Genomic DNA, 19714 nt, shown 5'->3' with positions numbered 1-19714 from the left:
CTGCCATCCTTCCTGACTCACGGACCAGGGCTGTATCGATTGTACCATCTAGCTGTTTCATTGATACTGAGAGTAATGTGGATAATGCAGCTCTGGGGTAGGAGGTAGAGAAACATTGAAAGATTTTTCTTTCAGTACAGACCACTGAAAAGTGAGTTACCTGACTGTCTAGCAAATCGAAATGCTTTCCCTTGGCAAGTGGGACTCAACCCCAGGGTGGAAATACAAGTCTAGGGAAGTTTATCGGGCCCAAGTTAGGCAGGGTCCCCTGGAAATGGAAGAATTATTTCACCTGTTTTGGGTCTCAGACACAAGGCCTTCACACTGTTTTGATCAGGTGAAACAAGGCCTCTCCTATGTTTGATGGCTCACTAGCCTGAATGCTTGTATAGGAGCTAAGAAACCTTTCTCTTTTGCTGGGGAGACTTACAACATGAATCAGAAAGTTCTCAGGAAACACCGGATAGAAAGCATAAGCCAAAAAGAGATTTTGTGAAAAAGCTTAACAATGAATCTAGTCTATATGAACCCAGAACTTCAGCTCTGAGGCATGGCCTACAATAAATTATTAGAGCTAAAAGAAAAGGTCTGTAGATGAGATCTGAAAAACTGATAAAGAAATACACCTCCTGTCTCAACAGACAGGTACAGGTATGGATGGGTGTGTTACAGCCAGCTCCAACAAGTTCTCTATTGTTAAATTGTCAGTGTAAGTATTAATCCCTTAGAAATCAGGAAATTACACACCAAGTAAACCTGATTTACCGTTAACTAGCTAGACTTAAGAAAGTGATGCAGAAAATGTTAATAATATAGATTAAACCTAAAATGTGATTAAATACATTATACACACAGATACAGACACACATACACCCTTTAAACATTTACCAGCATACCTCTGGCTGGAGATTATGGATCTACTATCAGACTCAGCCAATGTGTTGGCTGGCTTTGCTTAAATGTTTTTGTTTTAAGAAAGAGTTCCGTATGGAGGAAGATGGAGATTGAAAGGGAAAAGACTGAAATAAACACAGAAGGCAGCAAGAAACCTTTTTAAAGTCATCTAATCCAATCAATGCTGGATAAACATAAGTATTCTCCCTTCACCACTAGGGTTATTTCATTAGCTACTTACAATCTGTATGCGTGAACAGCTGTGGCAGCTAGGACTATGGAAGAGCCGACAGGGGCTGGAGGAGTTTTCTGTGCTGGCTGATTTGCTACAGGGGAAGAAATTGGGATTTTATTCATTTTATACTTAGAAGTATGCTGCCCTTAAATAAACCTCAAACTTATATCTCACCCTCATATTTATATCCTATTTTAGATTTTTTCCAAGCATTTGTCCTATAAATAATCTCATTTAATTTTTACAACCAGGTGGCTAGAGTAGGATGAGAAATCTGCAGACAAGAATCATTAGAAATCACATGCCCAAGATTACAGGTTCTAAATTCTTTTGGTGGCTATGGTAGGTCAACACAAATCACTGAGTTTACTTTAATACTCCTAAGGTATCCTCATTTACTTTTGTTTCTGTTCTCTCTCTATTTCCCTCTCTCTCCCCCTCTCTCCTCTGTACCGTGTGTGCACGCACGCACACGTATGTGTATCTCCCTAACTCCTAGAGAGAGTTGGCAGTAAACTTACCAGCTGCTGTTATTGTTTGGCCTTTCTTAGGCTGCTTTGGAGCTGTATACTGGAAGAATTCATTTCCATGGCCCACAACCACCTGATCCAGTCCAAAGAGAGAGGCCAATTTAGCACTGCCAAAAGAAAAGGAAGCATTCATGACACATGACAGAAACCTAAACGTATCACGTAACACTCCAGTTAGTTCTCCCCAAACGCCATTTGGCATACATCACTCCAGGCAAGACTCACAAGAGTGCCCTTTTAGCCTGCTGACAGTGGGCCTGAAAGGCTTTCATCAGGTGGCCCCCATGTTGCTTGCATTACTGTGGGAAAGTTACTCCCCTTGTACAGGCCTGTTTTCTCTGCTGTGTAAGCTGAACATTGGGCTCAGTGATCTCTAAGTACAGCATCCATTTATCTTTTCTGGATTTTCTAGAGATCATAGCAGAAGAAAACAGCTAAAAGTGTTAAGAAGGGCTAAGAGCCTACAGTTATGAGGGCTAGTATCACAGTATGTATTTAGGAGAGAGACAGTCCAAAGATGGAATAGATCAAAGGTCTACATTATGCTGCTCTTGTTCCTGGTTCCCCCTACTCCCTGCCCCAGACAAACATTATACATAAACTTCCCTTTTCACCAGGCTCCTTCTGTTCACTTATTTTAAAATTCTTACACTGCAATTTAGTTTTTCCTTTCTCTCCTTATCTAGAAAATGTATTCATTTGTGCTATTTCAATGAATTTTACTAAGCTATGTACTCTTTTTACTGTTAATAGATTTCTTCTGGTAAATAAGTTATCAATATCTTGTAACTATATAGTAACTATGGCCTATAATGTCACCCCTGTTAAGATGGAGGAAACAAACTACAGATAAACAGATTGAAGAATATATTGAACTAAAAACCTTAAGAGGCAAAGCCTGTATTTGCCTCCTCCACATTCTACACAGTGCTGAAGAATGGGTTGCACAGCTGGTACTTTGTACACAAAAACAAGGAGAGGAAACCCTAAAAGGCCCAAAGTCAGTAGGAGATCTGGGAGTCAGCATCTCCTGAGATCCCTACCTGTCCAGCCATTTTATCTAAGTCAATACTACCTTGGGCATCTTAACTATTCTCCTCCCATAGTTACCAAACTCCCGGAGTCCCATTATTCTAACTACTGTGCCAGCTATTTGCTGGAGGCAGGGAGAGAGTACTGCTACTGGCCAGGACTAGGCATTAACCAACCAATACCATGCTGGTAATATGGATACAAACAGTGCACTATGAGTTAGAAATAATATTAAGGACTGACATTGCGAAGCCCCTGGTTTATTTCCTAACCTGAAGGTGCCCTTAAAGTCTTCCCTTACTACAAAACTTCCCCTTATCCAGGACCATAAAATTCCTTGTCCCTCCCCCATCCGGGGGAATGGGATTTCCTTGTCTCCTTTACATTGTGTCATTCATTGTCCTCATCCTGTGTCTTTATCATGCAAGACTTTCATTATCTTGCAAGACTTACACTAGATCTCCAACGCCCATAAGGAAACCCTAAAATCATCCTATGTTAAGTCTGGTTCTTTTCCTGCACCACTGCCTTGGTTTAGCTCCTGGCTAAATCTCAGGTGCACTGCTTTTGCATCAATAAAGCTCCTAATGGCTACAGAGAAGGTCTGAGTGAATTCATTCACATTTTGAACCAGCTCTCTCATCTCTTTCTCTCTTTCAACTCTGGTGGGGGAAAGATTCCTGATGATTCCTGTATCATCCCAGGGCACCCTTGGTTTAATGAGAGGGGGGAAAAAGCAGTTTCCAAAAGTGTCTGATTAAGAGACATTTATATAAGTTTGTGATTTCAAAAAGGTTGCTCTTGTATAGGGATTATGCGGTAAATAGTAGTTTAGGGACAAGAAGATAAGGAAAAGGAAATATTATTATGCCTTCTGGTTTGGGAGGTAATGATCTAACTACTCTAAAGGTTGAGAAATAAAGGCCTCAAGTCTCATAATAGAGATTGCAATTTCTCTACAGGAGAAAAAATCAGTAGGAACTTGAGGACAAAAATCTATATAAAGAGACCAAAGCAACCATTGTACAGTTTACTAAATACACATAAGTAGACTCAGTCATGTTGGGGGAGTAAGTTGTAAGTTTGCATTAACATTTTCCATCAGGAATAGCAGAGGGAGTTAATCTAAGTGCTTAAAAAATATACTTTTGTTGTCTTGCATAACTTTTTAGGCAATATTGAAGCACCTATAAGAAATTCTAAAAGGCATACTCATAATAAAAATTAGAAAACTTTCAGGTTTCTAAATTAAACTGGAAGAAAAAATAAATTTTTATAAGCTGAAGGGATGTGGAATTTCACAGGTGGACTTATTTAGATTTTTGGTTTATTATAAAAGGAATGAGGAAGGAAACCTGGGCATTTGTATACCTTGGAAGACCAAAAAAAAAAAAAAAGTTCAATGACTGTGAGGCCTCCTTTCCTAGATGGCAGTCTACCTTTTGTTTATTCTATTACAGCTGCAACCATGCCCCAAGACTGGCAATGATTTTGACTTCTGTGGGCTTTTTTTGTACCTATGTACAACTTACTCTCAAGTCTCATTAAACTTAAACCTGATTCATTAGCCTTGCTTTCTTTCCCAACCCTAACCCCTCCTACTTTTGGTCTAATGGCAGTAAATATTAGATTTGACTACCATTATTGTAGTTCATTTATATACTTTGAAGTTCAAGTATGGTGAGTTCATCTTCAAAGATATAAGGTACAGTAAATGGCTTTTGAGATCCCTTCCAACTCTGAGTCTGGGACTTTAGTAGGCTCTTTTGAATTTGATAAGTAAGGTGTGTGGAAAAATCTGATACTCTTACTTCAATGTCTCTAATCTACTTAAAGAAAAACACACTCAATGGATAATTACAATGAAAGAGGAACAGAAAAACTACTACAGTGCTCAGTGCAATGTTTTCTATTTCCTTGCAAAGGACCAATAATAGAAGAATCATAGAATGATAGAATCACCTCCTATATTCCTAACAAGAAATCAACTAAATCTAACTTGATTTTCCTAGTAGCATTCAGGGGGAAAAAAAAAACAGGTTTGCTTCTTTTGCAAGACCTTTTCCTAACAAAGTAGCTATTTTCACAGACTAGGAATTCAATCTTGACTAGATCTGCTAGATTTACGTTCTCAAACTAAGAAAGCCAAACTAAAACTGATGAGGTACAGACTCTGGGAACCTCCTTGAATCTTTTCACTTGATCTGGCAGTCTCGTGAAACCCATAAGCTTTTCATTATCACTATTCCCACATCTAGGTAATACTTACCACCCTTGATCCTATCAAAATCCCATTCTCCAGGCTACTGGCCACTCCCATCAAGATCCTCCCAAGATTTGAACTTTATTTACCCTAGGGTACTGGTCATTCCCATCAAGACCTCTAGACACCCCAGGTTCCTGACCACTCCCATTAAGATTCCCTGGAATCCCCAGACTACTAGACCACCCCCAGATTCTTCCCACAGTCTTTCTGCATATAAGATCCATCTCATCTCCATGAAGGCATGGCCCACTTGTCAATACAAGAGTCACAAATGACTTCTTAAGAGTCAACCCAATGTAGGGAATCTTTAAAAACTTTGTTTCTTTGGTTTAAAGGCCTGGGTCGAATTCATTCGAGCAGGATCTGGTGTTTCGGTATTTTAGGGTCCCCAGCACCCCAAACTCAACAACTGGATGGTAATTAAGTAGTCTGGATATAAGAAGAAAGGCTATCCATGCCCTCAAATTCAGTCTGGAAGCAGTGAAAGAGCACTAGATTTGGAGTCTGATTGTACAAGGTGGAATTTCTGCAACACTACTTCTATTGTGAGGGACCAAGGGCAAGTAAGTCATTTGATTAAACAGGCCACAGGTTCCATATTTGTGACATAAGGACTCTGCATACAATCTATTTTCTATCCTTTCATTTCTGGTCAGAATAGACTACTCCAGCCTCAGTTCTTTTGCCTTTGGTGGATTTTCATGCCCTCTATGAGTAGAATCTCATTTTCCCCATCAGAATCCTTCTTTTCCTTTCAGGCTCAGTTCATTTTTTATTTAGCTCTTACAATGTGCAAGGTAGCTTGACTGAGATGACAAATAGCAAGTCTCTGAGTCAGGAAGACTTGAGTTTGAGCACTGCCTCTGATGCATACTGTTCATGTGACCACGGACAAGTTTCAGTTTCATAGCCAATTCTAAGACTAAATTTTAGAGAAATTGGCAACATGCACTGGTAGAGACATTTTTTCCTGCTGAAAATTGATAACTACACCAATAAAATCACAGATTAACTAAATAAGTAAATAAAAGACTGCAAAGCAATCTGTTAAGCCAGGTAGCCATGGTGGTTGTTGTCCTTCATTCTCTAAGGGAATCAAAATGACATCACTATACTAGAGTCAATGATCAGACCAATACAAGCTTGGAATGCTCTATCACAGGTGGGGCACAAATACTCTGTCTTAACATTTGGGGTGGATACTCTAAATCAGCACATCCAGCCTTTCCTTTGAGCTGTCTCAATTCTGCTTTGCTCATAGAGAACAGCACCTTCTCTAATGTAGGCATGCCATTCTGAGGGGTCCTGTGACAGTGCCTCCCATGTCACACCAATCAATTCCAAAGTTCTTAAAAGACACCTTGAGAGCATCCTTGTATCGCTTCTTCTGACCACCAGAATGTGAATGCTTGTCCTGTGTGAGTTCTCTTTTTGGCAAGCACACGTTTTGCATTCAAATAATGTGACCATGTAGAGAGATGCACATACACTAGCTCCGAACCCACAGCCCATTAAATATCTGTAAAAAAAAGAACTCCCGGCAAATTCTGGAGCAGCAGAGGCCACAGAATGGTGGAGCGGAGGAGATTTCTGTTCCAGAGAGCCCTGAAAACCTCTCGCAAAGGTCCTTTGCGCTGCGGACCCGGAGTCGAGCCCAGCCCAGCCCAGCCTTGCCTCGCGGCGCAGCACTGAGAGGAGCAGATCCAAGCAGGCTTCAGGGACAGAATCTCCAGTGGCCGTGCAGGTCCCGCCACCCACAGGTGACGGGGGTCGGTGAGAGGGTCTCTTTGGCAGGTCAAGAGGGGAGTGGGGTGCCCCCATAACTCAGGCCCCCTTGGGAGGCAACGGAGGCAGGAGCAGACAGGGGCTCCCCAAGGAGGCAGGAGCCCAGATGCATTGTTGAGGGTCTCTGCATAAACCCCTGAGGGAACTGAGCCCGTGAGGTGGCCCTGCCCCCACCTGAGCACCTGAACTTAATCTCACACTGAATAGCAGCCCTGCCCCCGCCCAAAGCCCTGAGGCTGGGAAGCAGTATTTGAATCTCAGACCCCCAAGCACTGGCTGGGAGGATCCGGAAGCGAAGTGGGTGTGAAGAGAATATTCAGAAGTCAAGTCACTGGCTGGGAAAATGCCCAGAAAAGGGAAAAGAAATAAGACTATAAAAGGTTACTTTCTTGGTGAACAGGTATTTCCTCCCTTCCTTTCTGATGAGGAAGAACAATGCTTACCATCAGGGAAAGACACAGGAGTCAAGGCTTCTGTATCCCAGCCCACTCAATGGGCTCAGGCCATGGAAGAGCTCAAAAAGGATTTTGAAAATCAAGTTAGAGAGGTGGAGGAAAAGCTGGGAAGAGAAATGAGAGACATGCAGGTAAAGCATGAACAGCAGGTCAGAACCCTGCTAAAGGAGACCCAAAAAAATGCTGAAGAAAATAACACCTTGAAAAATAGGCTAACTCAATTGGCAAAAGAGGTTCAAAAAGCCAATGAGGAGAAGAATGCTTTCAAAAGCAGAATTAGCCAAATGGAAAAGGAGGTTCAAAAGCTCACTGAACAAATAATGTGACCAGGCCATCAGAGTAGCGCTCTCTGAAGCAGTTTGAATGCTTGGCAGTTTAGTTCAAGTAAGGACCTCAGCATCTTGGTATCTTATTCTGCCAGGTGATCTTCAGAATTTTCCTAAGCAATTCAAAAGGAAGAAATTCAGTTTCTTGGCATGACCCTGGTTTCACAGGCATACAACAATGAGGTCAGCACAATGGCTCTGTAGACCGTCAGTTTGGTAGTCAATCTAATATTTCTTCTCTCTCATACTTTCCTTCAGAGTTAGCTCTGGCAATTCGTGGGTCAGCCTCATTATCAATATGTACATCCTTGGAAAGTACACTACTAGGATAAGTGAACTTATCCACAGCATTCAAAACTTCTCCATTTGTTGTAACCAATGGTTCCATGTATGGATGGTATGGTGGTGGCTGATGAGCATTTGTGTTTTCTTGGTGTTGTTAGGCCAAAATTATTACAAGCAGCAGAGAATTGATCTATACTTTGTTGCATCTCAGCTTCAGAAGCTACACTGAGTGCACAATCATCTGCAAACAGAAAATCATGCACCAACACTCCCTCCACTTTGGTCTTGGCTTATAGACTTTTCACAGTGAAGAACTGACCATCTGTGCAGTAGCTGACCTTGATGCCCTGTTCATCCTCTTTGAAAGCATTTGATAACATGGCTGAAAATATCATGCTAAAAAGCATAGGAAAAAGCACACAGCCTTGTTTCACTTCATTGGTGACCAGGAAAGCACAAGAGCATTGTCCAATGTCCAGAACCAGAGCAAGCATGACATCATGAAATTGATGTACAATGCAGATGAACTTCTCCGGGCAATCAATTTTGACATAATTTTCCATAAGCCCTCACGACTGACAGTGTCAAAGGCCTTGGTCAGATCTACAAACTATAAAGATGAAATAAAAGCACTGTTGCCTTCAAGGTGCTTACACTTGACAAGGGGTTGTGGAGAAGGTTTGATGATTGATAAATGTTTACTGATCTCACCAGAAAAAAAATAACCTTCCAAGTCAAAAAAAGGGAACTACAAAGTTTTATAAATATAGACCCTTAAGCTGCTGCCACAAGCAAGAAGAGACTTGTGGATTTTTATGTGGAAGGAGGCCTCCACCTTCACAGATATTTCCTGTTTCACTAGGATATTCTGATAAGACTAATAATAATAATAGCAACAGTGAGCATTTATATAGTACCTGCCTCATATTTATTATCTCATTTGATCCTCATGACAACCCAGGGAGACAGGTGCTACTATTATCCCCATTTTATAGTTGAGGAAACTGAGACAGAGGTTAAGTGTCTTGCCCAAGGTCACACACTATAAATGTTTGAAGCCAGATTTGAAGTTAGGTGTGACTCCAGGCCCACTATATCACCAACTGCCTCTAAGAGAAATGTATTGTCCCACTGGAACAAACCTGATCTGGGCAACTCCTGAGACCCCAAAAGTTAACTTCCTCCCCAAATCACCTGACATCCTGTCCCTATTACCCAACCTCCCAAATAAGGAAAGTGGTTGAGCAACCACACCAGAAAGACTCTTTCTGCCTCCAGAAATGTCACCCTAAGACTGTGCAAAATCTTATTTAAGTATGTATTTCTCTTCATTCCGGATACAACTATCCACCAGGCAACTGATCATTAGCTCATGCAAATTAACTTTTCATCTTCTAACCTTGCCCCTTGATTTACTGACTACCAGTCAAAAGGTGGGCTTGCTCTCCCAGAAGGACTTTAGGATCTCTGCTTTAAGGAATACCCCAAGAGGTATGCCACACATATATGAATAAGATCACTTTTGATTAAACAAGATAATTTTAGGAGAAATTACTATCAGAGAGTTTCAGGAAGATTTCACAGAAGAGTGACACTTAAGCATTGCAAGAAACTAAGGGTTCAGAGAAGCAAAGATGAAGAGAGGGTAGATGCCAGGTAGCCAAAGAGGGGAAGATAGGGGCATATCAGGTTTGACTTGCTAAGTCAGTGAAATCCAAGAATTATCTCAAACCCACTTCGGGCAAGTAACTGCTTTGTGCAGCTAGTTAGCTGGCACAGGAAGATCTGAATTCAAATCCAGCCCAGGACATACTAGCTGTGTAACCTTGGACAAGTCACTTAACCTCTATTTGATCAAGTTTCCTCAATTCTAAAAATGGGATAAAAATAGCAGCTACCTCCCAGGGTGGTCATATGGATAAAATAATAATTGTACAGAAATTAGCACAGTAGTTGGCATGTAGTAAGCATTATTATATGAGGCAACTAAATGTCACAGTGCCAAGGCTGGAGTCAGAAAGACTTATTTTCCTTAGTTCAAATTTGGCCTCAAACATTTACTAGCTGTGCGACCCTGGGCAAGTCATTTAACCCTGTCTACTTCAATTTCCTCATCTGTTAAATGAGATGGAGATGGAAATGGCAAACCACTCCAGTATCTTTGCCAAGAAAACCCCCAAATGGGGTCTTGATAAATTGGATACTACTGAAAAGTGATCAAACAACAAAGCTACTATCACTGCCCCTATCACTATGGTAATAATGCTGTACAGTGTAAACTTACATAAAATTATGAATTTGAAAAGGAATGAGATAAAAATGAAACACCACTTTTTCTTAAAGTCAGGAGGAAGCCATAGACATTTAATGAGGGACATGGTCAGACTTAAACTTCAAGAAAATCTCTTTAGGAGCTGTGTAGAGGATGAACTGGGAGAGCAAGTGGCCAAACTGGAGGGTTTTGAAATATTTAGATGACTGTTAATGAGGGCTTGAACTAGGGTGGAAGCTGTGTGGCAACAGAGAAGAGATGGTTGAAAGTGATTTGGAGGTAGAAACAAGATTTGGCAATTGACTGGCTATGTTTAGTGAAGGATAGTGAAGGAATCAAACTCAACCTAAGGGGTGAACCTGATGGGCCACTGGCTCTGGAAATTCCCTTGAACTCTCCTTGAATCTTCCCACTTTATCTGGTGTTCCGCCAGAGGCTCAACTGGCCTTTCTTTATCACTGGGCCCAATCCTGTTATCCTTACCCTAGCCCGGGCCTTCGTGGTTTATTATCTCTGGATTGCCCTTACTTCCCACCCTTGATCCCATCAAAATCTCATTCTCTAGGTTCCAGGCAGTAGACCTCTAATCATCCCAGCCTACTGGCCACTCCCATCAAGACCCTCCCTAGACCCCTTCTCTAATCATCCCAGACTACTTGGCCAACCCTAAATTCCTCCCAGTCTTTCTGTATTGTATATAAGATTCATATCAGCCTCCATGAAGGCACTCAGATTTAATCTGGCCTGCTTACACGACCTTTATAAATGTTCAGATTCCTTAAGAGTGTGGCCAATAATGACAGATCTTTTATAAACCTTGTTTTTCTTTGATTGAAAGAAGGCTTCAGCCAAATTCATTTGGGCAGGACCTGCATGTTGCTATTTCAAGGGTCCCAGCACCCCTAAACCTCAACAAAGCTAGGTGATGAAAGGTAGTATTCCTCCCCTTAGTTAACAGGGAAGTCTGAAAAAAGGGATGAGGGGGGAAGATAATGATACCTTCAAAACAATTGTACTCATCCATGTCTGTTCTTCCCTGATATCTCAGCTGGAAATGGCAGAGACCGGGCTCCATCTCACTGTATCACTGTCCCAAGCACACAGTCTGCCCTCTAAAAGGAATTTACTGGAACCAGAAGATCACAGAGAAGGACTCTGGGAGCTAGAATTTTCCCAAAGGCAGTTATGTTGCTCTGGGTACCCAGGTAGTAGTTAGGGTTTAATTACTCTCAGGGACTAAAACCTGTCTTAGAATGGAGTAGTAGGCTGGTCAATTTATACAAAATGGGGTATAATGGGAGAAGGTTAGTAAGTGTGGTTGTGTTGGAGATAAGACCCCTGACTGGCTATTGTGGGCAATGTAGGATGTGACCCATTTCCTAACTGGTTGATCATACATCCCTTAAGGTCAAGCTATAGATCCCTTATGGAGTCCTAGTCCCCACTTTGTGGACCACTGTTACACTTGCTGTTGTCTAAGGTCCTTTATAGCTGTAGTACTTGATGAGTTTATGAAGGAAAAGCATGAAGATGACAAAGGACAAAAGCAGAGTGCTTAAGTACATTTCAAAGCCCAAAAATTTGGGAAGAGTGACTTTGCACAGCTGCCAAATAAGCCATCATGGGAGGGGGGAAGGGCCAGCTAGAACTATAGTCAAGCTCTAAACAAATATAAGAAACCCTGATGGAATCTCATGGGGTACAGAGCCCAGGATAACAATGGAGGAGATAAAAAAAAATAGATAATTGGGTCTCAACCCATCTCAAGTTTACAGTCACAACACAGTTGAGTGATAAGGGACTAATGTGGTAAACAGAAAAGAGTTTGATCCTAAGAATATCAGGCCTCACTAGGATAAGCAGCAATCACATGACCACACTACTTGACTCAGTTTTTGATATTCAATACCTCAAGTTCCTCAGCCTCCTTTCCCCTCAGAATGGGAAGCTGCAATAAATTTCTCCCAAAGCCTTCCTTTATAGAGGACTCAGATTAGAACTTTGAAGGTAACTCCATTTTCCATGAGCAGTTCTGCTTGATTTGTATTCCAGGGACCTGGATGTCTATTTCTCCCTCCCTCCTACAGTTTCCCTTTGTGTTGTCTTATATTGCAAGTTCCTTTGTTATCTCCCCTGCCTAGCACAACCATGGGCACTAAATAAATATTAACTGATTTGAACTGTTATTGAAATAATCCAGTGAGGTGGTAATGAGAACCTGTACTATGGAGGTGGCAGCAAGATTCCAAAGGAATCCTGATTGAATCCAAAGGTAACTGATTGATATAACAAATATGGTTCTCAAGATCACAGACAGAGCTAGAAGTAGGATACATTAAAGGTCGAGTCTATCCCCTTCATTTTCCAAGAAACTGCCCAAGGTCACACAGGTAGCAGGTAATAAGGATAATATAATACTGTATACTAAGCAATTTTCAACTATTCTGTCATCTTATCCTGGAAGGCAGGTGCTATTATCATCCCCATTTTACAGATGAAGAAACAGAGGGAAGCAAAGGCTAAGAGCTGCTCAGGATGAGACACCTGACTTCAGCAGGATGCTCTATGCACTGCATCACTGATTCCAAAGCAGATGCCTTTCCGCTGCATCTGAGAAGTGAACCCTAACCCTAAGGTTTTCGGCATGGCAGACTCGAGGGGAGGGGAGGGCCTACAGTGTGTCAAAAGTCGGGAGTGGGGGTGGGGGGGAGAAAATGAGAAATCAAAAGTAGAAAAGAGGAAGTCTGGTGAGGTTGAGAAAGCACTTGATCAGGAATCAGGGAGGCCCGGGTCAGTGTCAGTCACTGTTCCAACGCTCCCAGGCTGGGCCTGCTTTTCCCCCTCCGTAACACGACAGACCTGGCGGGAGCTCGCAAGGGTCTCTGGCACTCTGACTTCAGGGGAAAGGGAGGCAGCGGAGGGCGGGGTATTGGTGGGGAGAGGGGCAAGGGAGGAGCAAGACTTGTGGGGACCAGTCTGAGCTGCCCAACCGGACTTGGCAGTGGGGCAGGGCGGAGGGAGAACCAAACGAGAGGGCCCGGCCAAGGGAGGGGGCTAGGCGCAGGAGATGGCAGGAAGGCCCGCAGGGCTTCCCGGAGAAGGTGGGCAGGATGCCGGCGGCACGGTGGGAGAGGAGTGAGAGGGGTGTGCCCCTAGGGGGACCGGGAAAAGAGCTGGAAGTCGGGCAGGCAAGGAAGGCCTCTCACAAAAAAAAGGCCCCAGGTCAGGGCACTCCGAAGCCTTCTCCCTGGGCCCGCCACTCACCCGCCGCTGGGGGAGAGGAAGTCGGCGTCATCCTCGTCGCCAACCCCGAACATTGCGCCTAGGCCGTCGCTCCCAGGGAAGAAACGGCAAAGGCTATCTACCCGCCGCCGATGTCGTAAAAATGCCGCGGCGCCCCCACTCTGCTTTCCGGCGGCTAGGTCAGGAGAAGGAACGCGGCTAATTCTAAAAAGGAGGCTGGGCAAAAGGAAACGGGGTGCGAAGGGCAGAGAGGGGCTAGAAGCCGGCGGGGGCAGCCACGTGGGCCATCGTGTCACGTGACGCAAATCGTGCCGGCCCAATCGCGGCGAATGGGGCTTGGAAGATGGGAGGAGACGAAGGAGCTGTGCGTTGATTGGTTAAGGGGCGTGGCAAGGCTCCCAAGGCGACCACGACCGCGACCGCGGCTGCAGGGGTGGACACGTAGGGCTGGGGTCTGGCGAGCTGTTTTGTGTGCTTGAGGAAAGTCGTCGGGCTCGAAGGAGCTGGTGGCGGCGTCTGGATCTAGGACGGTAAGATCGCATTCCCTTCTTCTCCCGGTCTCCTCCGTGACTCCTCCCTTAGGGTTCGTTGGGGGGCGCGACGTGGCTGATCCTTCTCGGTGCCCGTGGTCCTCCCCTTCCCCTCCTCCACCGAACACGCGTTGTCTTTGCTCTGCTCCGGGTGGGAGTCGTGCGTGCCTGTCCTGGGACAAGGGTAGTGAGAGTAGAAAGCAGGACAAATATCTGTGCTTTGGAGATCTGGCTCAGTCATTTGGCCATGGAGGGTGAGAGTGGGTCATGTGGGATTGCCTCCAGCCCGAGGAAAAGATTAATAGGGGACCATTTAATTATAGGTTCCTAGATTTAGAGCTGGGAGAGACCTTATAGGCTTGTCTAGTCCAAACTTCTCGTTTCATAGTCGGTGAAACTGTGATCTAGAGAGGTTAATCGACCTACCCAAGGTCACCTCTTTATGGGTGGGGAAACTGAGGCCCTACAATGGGAAGGTACTTGCCCAAAGTCACACATCACATCAGTCGTAGAGATCATTTTGTTCAGCTCCCCCGTTGTAACGATGGAGAAACAAATCCAGAAAGGAGCATTTGCTTCCCTTAAATCATCCGTAGAGTTAGTCATACAAAATACTGCACCCATTCCTATTAAAAAACACTAGACAGTATAGGAATAAGTGGAGTTTTCCTTAAAATAAGTAGTATCTATCTAAAACCATCTGCTATCATATGTAATGGGGATAACCTAGAAGCTTTCCCAGTAAGCTCAGAGGTGAAACAAGGATGCCCATTATCACCACTATTAGTCAGTATTGTAGTAGAAATGTCAGCTTTAACAGTAAGAGAAGAAAAATAAATTACAGGAATTAGAATCGGCAATGAGGAAACAAAACTACCACTCTTTCCAAGTGATACGGTATACTTAGAGAATCCTAGAGACTCAGTTACTACTTGAAATAAATAGCAATTTTCGCAGAGTTGCAAGATATGAAATAAACCCATATAAATCATTGGCATTTCCATACAATGCTAACAAAATCCAGCAGCAAGAGAAAAAGAGAAATTCTATTTGAAATATTTGTAGACAGTATAAAATATTTGGGAGTCTGCCTGCTGAGACAAACCCAGGTACTGTATGAACACAATTACAAGGCAATTTTCACACATAGATCTAAACAATTGGAAAAACATCAATTGTTCATATGTAAATCAAACTAATATGATAAAAATGACGATTCTGCTTAAATTAACATATTTACTCAGTGCCATAGTGATCAAACTACCAAAACTTATTTTATAGAGCTAGAAAAAGTAATATTTTTCATCCGGAAGAACAAAAAGTCAAGACTATCAAGGGAATTAATAAAAAGAATGCAAAGTAAGGTGGACTAGCCATACCAGATCTAAAACTGTTACAAAGCAGAGAGTTAGTCATAGAGATGCAAAATGAAAAAAAGCTAGAGGGGATCAACAACCCCTCCCTCCATTTGCTAGAGAACCCTGGTGCCATGGGAGGAACCCTGAACTTGAAGTCTGGAGACCTGGTTTGAATACTAACTGTGCCACACACATATGTGACTTTGGGCAAGTCACTTCACTTCTAGTGTCAATTTATTAATCTGTAGAGTGGTGTTAATAATACTTGGACTACTTCACAGAACTGTTCAGCCTAATCATTAATAAAACTTTAAACACAACCTCTATATTAACAGATGGAAAATAGACCCAGTGTTCCTGAAAATCACAGCTACTTAGTGGCTTTCTGAAGCTAGCTAGTGAATTGTTCACTAGCTGTTCATCAAACTTTGTGTTCAGAAAGCATCTCCTTCCTCCTACAACATCTATTCTTTGTTCCCTGTTCTTGTCTCTTAAAATCCCTAGTTTCCTTCAAAGCTCAGCTCAAATCCTGCTTCTGCTTAAGACTTTTTCTGTTCCTTTTAGCTGCTGTTGGCTGCCCCCAAAACATTTTACTTTCTATTTATTTTTATATATGCTTATATGTGTATTGTCCTTGAAGGTGGAGACTGTACTATCTTTGTCTTTGTATCAGCAGGACTTGGCATATTGTAGAAACTTAGTAAACATTTGTTAATTGGCTGATGATTACTTACTCTTCTGGTATTCACACTTTGCCTACTATTGTATTTACCTGTTAGGTAGTTATCTTTTATCTCAGCACTTAAGATTGTAAGCTCTAAGGTAACTAGAGCTTTTAGCCATCTTGGAAATCTTCCCACAACGCCTACTACAGTGCCTTGTGCAAAGGAATGTGCTTTCCAGTTTTCAGAGCACTTTTACATCTCTTCTTTATTTCTCACTCAGCAATAGCTTTGTGAAGCAAAAAGGGTAACAGTTATACCCATTTTACTGATGAGAAAATTGAGGCTCAGAAGAATAAGTGACACTTAAAGATCACAGTCAGTAAGTGGTGAGACCAGAGTTAATTCTGCTGACTACTGGTCCAGGGTTCTCTTCTTACTATGCTGCTGATCTGGCAAATTTTAGATGTACCTCAGCCTTCCTGCTTCTTCCCTCCACAACCGTTCCCCCATTCCATAGTCTCAACAAGGCTAAGTGTGATTTGCCCAAGGTCACACTGCTAGTTAGTAGCAGAGTGAAATAACAAGGAATGACTGAATGAAAAGCTCTTATTAAGAGCTTACTGTGTGTTAGGCATTGGGGATACAGATAACAAAAAGTTTAATGACCTTTGCTATCAAGGAGGAAGAGAGTATAATCAATATAGGAAGAGGGTGTCTGGGAAGACATAGGGATAGTCACTAGATCCATTGGCTAGCCATTTGACATGCCCTTTCCAGAAGCCATAACACTATTTGATTACTATGTCCAGAGTAAGAGGTAGAAAGAGGGGAAAGCACAAACAGGCACATTCCTGTCCTTTAAATTTTTCTTTAATTCTTCCCCTTTGTTGGGTGGGCTCCAAGAGAGATAGTCATATACCACCATACATTGCCTGTGGTATGGTGTGTTAAATACTCTGAATGTTGAGGGATACTGGGGAAGAAAAAATGGGACAGCTGAAAAGATTGTATTTGATAAATATTTCTGTTTGTGATTCTTCCCCAGTTAACAACTGTAGATCTGCTTTGTTCCCATTTTACAGATTAGGATAGTGCAAGGGTTTTCTACCATGAGACAATGAAAGTTGACACAGTGACATCGATGGCAGTTATTTTGTGTCACATACAGTCTATTATAGCCTTTTGCTGAACAATGTAAATTTGTTGTTCACAGGGAAAAGATTCATCCAGTTTATCTTTTAAAGTGGCCATTCCCCCCTCCAAATTATTGTTCCAAAACTGTAATTGTAGCGTTTTCATATGAAATATTGTTGGTGCCAGTTGGTACATTTTGACATTTTTCTCATCCTTGAATGAGAATATTATCTCTGCGGCTTTAGAATTTTCTTCCTTGGTATTTATCTCGAAGATATAAGCCTGCTTGTTTGGCCATTTCCAAAAGAGTTAGGACCAGTAATTTTTGGTGGATGATATGATCCAGGATGCCAAAATGACCATTGTAGGGATACTGTTACCAAGAAAACTGTTACTATGAAATGTTTTAGCAACTTAGCCCTTAGTTACAAATGGGGATCAGGGTTGGAGAGCTGGTGTCTGTTGATAAAATTTCCCACTTTCATATTCCCCTACTTCAACCTCAAGCTAAAAACTAGAAATGGGAACACTTGCATATTTTCTCAGAATGTGTTTTAAACAATATTACATTGAAGTCTGGGGCTCCTCATTCATAGAATGTAGGATTTTAGTCCCAGAAAAGACCTTAGAACAGCTAGTCCATTACTCTTACATGCTTTAGATTAGGGGTTCTTCAACCGTTTTTGTGTGTATAATGAATTCCCTTGACAGTTTTGGGAAGCCTATGAACTCCATCTCAGAATAAGATATTTAAATAATTTAAGGAAATTCTAGATAGTAATTAGAAGTTAAAGAAGATAGATATGTAATTTTTTACCCCATCTTCCTTCCTTATGGATCCCTTGAAATCTGATGATTCTTGTACCTCAGGTTAACAACCTTTGCTTCAGATGAAGACTGATACCTACTCAGGTAAAAATGATGCTTAAAGTCACAGCTAATTAGGAGCAAAGCAGAGTTTTGAACCTAGATAGGCCTTCTGGTACTTTATGTGTACACCGGAAATTGCCAGCCTACAAAGATATTTTCAGACTTAAAACAAAGATGGGCAATGAATAATTTAAGGTAGTACAGTTATCAGAATGTGATCTCTTAAGTTCTAGACCTATAGCAGACCTATATTCCCATTTATATGGTTAAGGTTCGTTTTTAAAGTAATACTAATATTTTAAATATATAACCATGAATCTTTCATTTGTCATCACCTGTGGTAAGAGAGTGGCAACAAAATGCAGATTCTGAAATCTTGCTTTGTTTACAACATAGTGAAATGAAATTTTCAGCATTTGGTTGCAAGAATAACACAGGTTGGTAGTTTAACCCAGGTGAAGGTTCCTAGTAGGATCTGGCTGTTTTTAAAGATGACTAAGATGTTTCAGGTTTTTCGTACATCATATTGTCAAACTGCTGCTTCCTTTGTCATTCCCTTTCTTCCCCATCAGGGAAAAAGCAACTTAAGTAACACTGAAAGAAGCATTCTGGGAACTGGTTGGAAGTAGACTCATGTCTGGCTTTTTGGTGACTTCACTCCTCAAAAATTCCTCAGGAAGAAGCCAGGTTAAACACACTCCCTTCTCACCCCCAACAGAGAAGAAGGATGCTAGTGCCTACAATCTAACATGCTATCCTCTCCAGAGATAAGCCTTTATTTAAAAAAAAAAAAAAGTTTTCAGTAATTTCAGAACAAGAATCACAAATCATCAAAAGTTTTAAAGGAATAAAGTTACATAGTTTTCTATGCCATGAGAACTCCTGTAGGTGGCAATTTGAACTAACAGTTTAGGTAATATGGACCTAGGGAAGGAAGTGCCTTTGGTGCCCCTTTGCTCCTAGTGGGATTATGATTTAGGGATGGGCTCCATGCTGAGGAGGACCCACCCTTAGGAATGCAAAGGCAGCAGAGAAGGAAAAGGTTGCTAGGACCCACCCCCAACTCCTCCTTTCCCTTACACAATGGCATTTTAGCTTTTGTATACAACCTGCTTTTGTTGGCATTGTGCAATACAGCATCATGAGATGGAGGCTTGCGTTGCAAAAGTAAATAGGAAATGTTTTAAAGGACAGACTCTGGAATAGCTTTTCCTGGACAACCAACCAATAAATGCTTATAGGCATTTTGGACAGGTTTAGGAGTTCCCCTAAAGAAATAGGAGGCAGCACTATAACGGAAGAAGGGATACTGTTTAGTGTGTCTGGGTTTTTGTTTAGATTTTGAAGCAATTAAGTGGTGGTACCTAGAGCAATTGAGGAATTCATAAACTGCTTTTCATTATTTCATGTTTAATAATATAAACTGCAATCTTAAATTCTGTGAATCAATATATTTTACTATACTTCACTGAAAACAACCCAAAATCCTCAATCCTACAGCATCAAATACTGAGAAATAGATATTCAAGAGCCATCTGAAATTTACGTGCTATTTCTGAATCTTGTCATGATAATTTCCCTAAGAAGTCTGCAGATGAACAAGCTGCATTATTACTGGACATTTAAGATTTATGACTTGATTAAAGTTCAGTGGAAGAAAATATTTTGTGTACCTCTTTATTTTCAAAGGAAACAGGGTTAAAGTTCTTCTGTTATTAGCCGTCATAGAATCATGTATATTAGAACTGAAAGGAACCTGAGAGATCAGCTATCTCATTTTATAAATGAAGAATCATGGGATCCAGAGAGCTAAGATTAGATAAAGTATTTTTTC

At 41.8% G+C, this 19714-nt stretch overlaps 2 protein-coding genes across 7 annotated transcripts in view; one reads left to right on the top strand and one right to left on the bottom strand.

Annotated features, from left to right (window-relative positions):
• FKBP15 (FKBP prolyl isomerase family member 15) overlaps window positions 1–13677 on the bottom strand; it is an 83004-nt gene extending 69327 nt beyond the window's left edge. For 3 of the 4 annotated variants that reach the window (XM_072632474.1, XM_072632475.1, XM_072632476.1), the window contains exons 1-3: window positions 13345–13620; window positions 1651–1766; window positions 1136–1220 (exon numbers count right to left, since the gene is read on the bottom strand). In XM_072632474.1, the coding sequence (XP_072488575.1) occupies window positions 1136–1220; window positions 1651–1766; window positions 13345–13397 (254 nt within the window). In that variant the 5' untranslated portion in view covers window positions 13398–13620. Of the gene's footprint in view, window positions 1–1135; window positions 1221–1650; window positions 1767–13344 lie in introns of all 4 variants that reach the window. The other variant, XM_072632477.1, reaches the window with a different exon arrangement.
• A 21-nt stretch (window positions 13678–13698) lies between these two features.
• SLC31A1 (solute carrier family 31 member 1) overlaps window positions 13699–19714 on the top strand; it is a 29826-nt gene continuing 23810 nt past the window's right edge. For 2 of the 3 annotated variants that reach the window (XM_072632480.1, XM_072632482.1), the window contains exon 1: window positions 13699–13853. The gene's annotated coding sequence lies outside the window, so the exon portion shown is untranslated. The remainder of the gene's footprint in view (window positions 13854–19714) is intronic. The other variant, XM_072632481.1, reaches the window with a different exon arrangement.

The sequence above is a fragment of the Notamacropus eugenii genome, chromosome 1 (assembly GCF_028372415.1).
Source record: "Notamacropus eugenii isolate mMacEug1 chromosome 1, mMacEug1.pri_v2, whole genome shotgun sequence".
NCBI lineage: Eukaryota > Metazoa > Chordata > Mammalia > Diprotodontia > Macropodidae > Notamacropus > Notamacropus eugenii.
The sequence above is the reverse complement of the archived record's forward strand: the minus strand, read 5'-3'. Positions and strand labels throughout refer to the sequence as shown.